The 3683-nt window shown below is 49.3% G+C and overlaps 1 protein-coding gene across 1 annotated transcript; it reads left to right on the top strand.

Annotated features, from left to right (window-relative positions):
* The first annotated feature begins 313 nt into the window (after positions 1–313).
* Positions 314–2814, top strand: LOC127306493 (uncharacterized). The gene is made up of 4 exons (XM_051337128.2): positions 314–1095; positions 1323–1412; positions 2101–2168; positions 2286–2814. The coding sequence occupies exons 1-4, from the start codon at positions 367–369 to the stop codon at positions 2428–2430; spliced, it is 1032 nt and encodes a 343-aa protein (XP_051193088.1). The 5' UTR covers positions 314–366; the 3' UTR covers positions 2431–2814.
* Positions 2815–3683: the final 869 nt, after the last annotated feature.

Raw genomic sequence — 3683 nt, 5'->3', positions numbered from 1 at the left:
GAGTAGTAGGATAGGTTGGTTGCACCAACGCCACCAGTCCAAAGCTACCGCGCATGTGTGCATTGTGGCGGTAGATCCCCTGCTCCTCACCGTTCTACTGCGATCCCCTCTCCCTGCTGCCCGGCCCCTCGGCCGCCAGCCAACCTTCACCAGTCCGCAGGCCCATCGCCGTCACCCCTCGTCGACATCACCGGCCGTTACACCGCCCCTCATCGCATGCTCACAGCTGACAGCTCCGTTTCCGGCGACCCTGCTCTCGCTTCTGCTCTATTAATACAAAGCACCACCTACAGTTCCAACATCCAACCTCAAACACTTGAGCTAGCTACAACGTGACCGTGGAAAGACACCCGCCAAGCCAAGAAGATGGTGAACCTGATCGAGGCGCAGAAGCCGCTGCTGACGGGGATGATGAAGCTGGCCGGGCTGCGCCCCATCGACGTCGAGCTGGAGCCGGGCACCACGATGCACTTCTGGGCTCCCAAGCACCACGCCGGCAAGAAAGGCACCACCATCACCCCCCTCGACCCCAGCGCCGCCGACGCCGCCACCGCCACCAAGAAGAAGCCATCCAGCAGCAGCAGCCGGCGTCGTCGTCGCCGGAACAATCCCGAGTCCAAGCCCAACGTGGTCCTAATCCACGGCTTCGCCGCCGAGGGAAACGTCACCTTCCAGTTCAACTTCGGCGTGCTGGTGTCGCGCTACAACGTGTACATCCCGGACCTGCTCTTCTTCGGCAAGTCGTCCACCACGGACAGCGCCGACCGTTCCCCGGAGTTCCAGGCGCGGTGCGTGGCGGCGGCGCTGGACAGGCTCGGCGTGGCGCGGTGCGACGTCGTCGGGTTCAGCTACGGGGGCATGGTAGCGTTCAAGATGGCCGAGACGCGGCCGGACCTGGTGCGGTCGCTGGCCGTGTCCGGGTGCGTGGTGTCCATGACGGACGCCGTGAACAAGGAGACCATGGCGCGGCTCGGGTCCGGGTCGTCCGCCGAGCTGCTCATGCCGGAGACGCTCCAGGGACTCAAGGCGCTCTTCAAAGTCTCCATGTACAGGAAGATGTGGTTCCCGGACAGGCTCTACAAGGACTACCTCAAGGTAATTATTATACAAACCATTCATGTTTGAATGCTAATTTGAGTTGGTGGTCAATGCTAGTTTAGCAGCGACATAGCCATTTTTTTCTCTTGCTTAATCTTTTTGAATAGCTGTTACTTTCAAAAATCTAATGATTAGACTTTGTTTCTCCGAGGAATGCAGTATTTGTTTTGGAGTACTTCGATCAGGATGTTTGTCATATGTTTGCTTACTTTTGTGATGAGTAGGCGATGTTCACCAATAGGAAGGAGAGGCAGGAGCTGCTACAGGGGTTGCTAGACAGCAACATGGATGCCAAGATCCCTATATTCAAACAGGTAATTAAGCTGTGCTACCTTGTTTAAGGCAAACCAAACAACACTTAGTTAATTAGTGTTTGTTCACCAACCTGTGTGTCCTAGACAGAGATAGGAGCGAAACTAAACCAGTTTTCTAGCGAGTGTGACTGGCAGGTTGCAAATATGGCATCGTCACAGCTTTATATGTATGCCAAAAATCTGCTCATGATAGGAACCTTAAAACTTTGTTAAGGAATACTAATTTATTGAGCATGTTAGTATATCACTGAGTTGCTCGTGTAATTAGTACTTATATTCGCATTACATTACACTGCTTGAGCAGGCATATATGTGCCACTTGTGAGAGACTGAATATAGAAAGGACTAGATCTATTTTTTTTGTTAGGGACTGGCTCTATTTTTGTTGACAATCAAAATGGTTTGTTCAATGTAGTGTTTCTTGGCTTTTTTTTTTTTTTGAGGGATGTAGTGTTTCTTCGCTGACTTGGGCCGATAACTTGGGTACTAGTTGGCGTAAATTTGACATGGCCGACAACTTGGGTACTAGTTGACGAATATTTATATGGGCCTGAAATCTAAGCTAGACCACTTGCAGCCTGGGCAATTCTGCATTTTGTTTTTCAGGAAGAAATCCTACTCTAACTTTGGGTTAACCATAAAAAAATACAAATACTGAAAAATAACGGGATTCCTGCCGTGATTACAGAAGATAATGCTGATCTGGGGTGAGGAGGACAAGCTTTTCGACATAGAGCTCGCCAAGAACATGAAAGAGTAAGCATCACCTCTCCCTGCCCATCATCTTGAGCAGAAACCTCTACACGAAGTTCAGTTCAGTCGAAACAAGATATATCCGAATAAACTCACTGAAACCTGACGGTTCATTTACAGACAGCTGGGCGAGAACTGCCAACTCCATGGCATCCCGAAGGCCGGCCACCTGCTGCACCTCGAGCGGCCGTGCGCCTACAACCGCCAGCTCGGGAGGTTCCTCGCCCAGGTCAACTCCCAGGAAGAACAGAAAGAAGCCAATTGATTGCCTCCACAAGTCAACCGTGCTGCATGGGAGACTGTTGCTAGGTCTCAGGACTACTACGTGTCAGTCGAGCGTACAATATCAATTCATGAGTTGACGCTACGTTTGGTACGACGTGATCGCGTTTATGTCTTCCTGTTCATGGCGACTGTTTGCTTTGACGCTCCCAACGTTTCTTAGGCACACTTGATGCCATTACGTTTTTGTCGTGTCACTTAAAATCTAGGGTGTTGTTTGTTGCCTTGTTGGTGGGCTGGCCTAGGACACGCGTCATGCTTCTTGTTCTTTGCAATCCTGCCATATAAAATATGTTAATATCCGCATATTTATTTTATGAAATGTAATGTACATGATGAATCAATAAAACCGAATTGGTGTTGTATATATTGATATATGCTTCCACAAACTTGGGCAAGCTTGACATAATTTGGCTCTCCTTCACAAGAACGATCAAGTCAACTGCTATTTTTCCCCACGAGTTCGCATTTCTAACTAGTGCTTCATCTCTCCCACGACGGAGAAACTCCCACTCCGCCATATACTCCTTGACATGAGGTCAACGTTAAGTTGTTCCCATCATCTAATTGCTTCTTTTTCAACTTTATCCAATCGCCTACTCCTACCAAGTATGGAGGTCACAAACCTTGATGGCATGGATGAAGTCGTGGTCAATCTTTTAATCTCAAATCAAAGAATTCCACATTGCATGTAGTTGTAGTAAGATGGAGTGCGAGCCGGATATATTGGATTTTCGATGTTGTGAGCCGACGATGAAAGAGTAACTTGGTGAGCTTGCCCCCATGAACTATTATTTGTAAAAAAGAGGTTTGCTATTTTGGATTTCGATGTTGCCTAGGATGTTCTCACATGTTGCAGAATATTTTGCAACATGCATGTGACGACATGATTTATTGTATTTGTTGGAAAGGTTGCGTCACAAAATGTGAAGTTTTCTCGCCACCTAATATTTTTGGGCCGCAAATCCGTGGTCATGCAAACACCACGGACGCAATGAGTGACTGGGCCTCCAGACCTAGGCCCTCTGGTAGTGGACGAGTGGTCTGCATCACTTCGCCTCTCTACCCTGGCCGCATTGCTTCCCTTATGTGTGTGTCTAATCGATGTGGGCGCCATCAATGGCACGCGTCGTCTTCAGCGGCAGTGCCAAGACTGGTGGGCATCCGCTGGGCTTTTGCGCCTCAATCAATAGCACGCGCCTAGAAACCAACACCGACATTCATAGCGGTTACGTA

The sequence above is a fragment of the Lolium perenne genome, chromosome 6 (genome assembly GCF_019359855.2).
Source record: "Lolium perenne isolate Kyuss_39 chromosome 6, Kyuss_2.0, whole genome shotgun sequence".
Classification (NCBI taxonomy): domain Eukaryota; kingdom Viridiplantae; phylum Streptophyta; class Magnoliopsida; order Poales; family Poaceae; genus Lolium; species Lolium perenne.
This window is presented reverse-complemented; position numbering and strand designations above follow the sequence as displayed.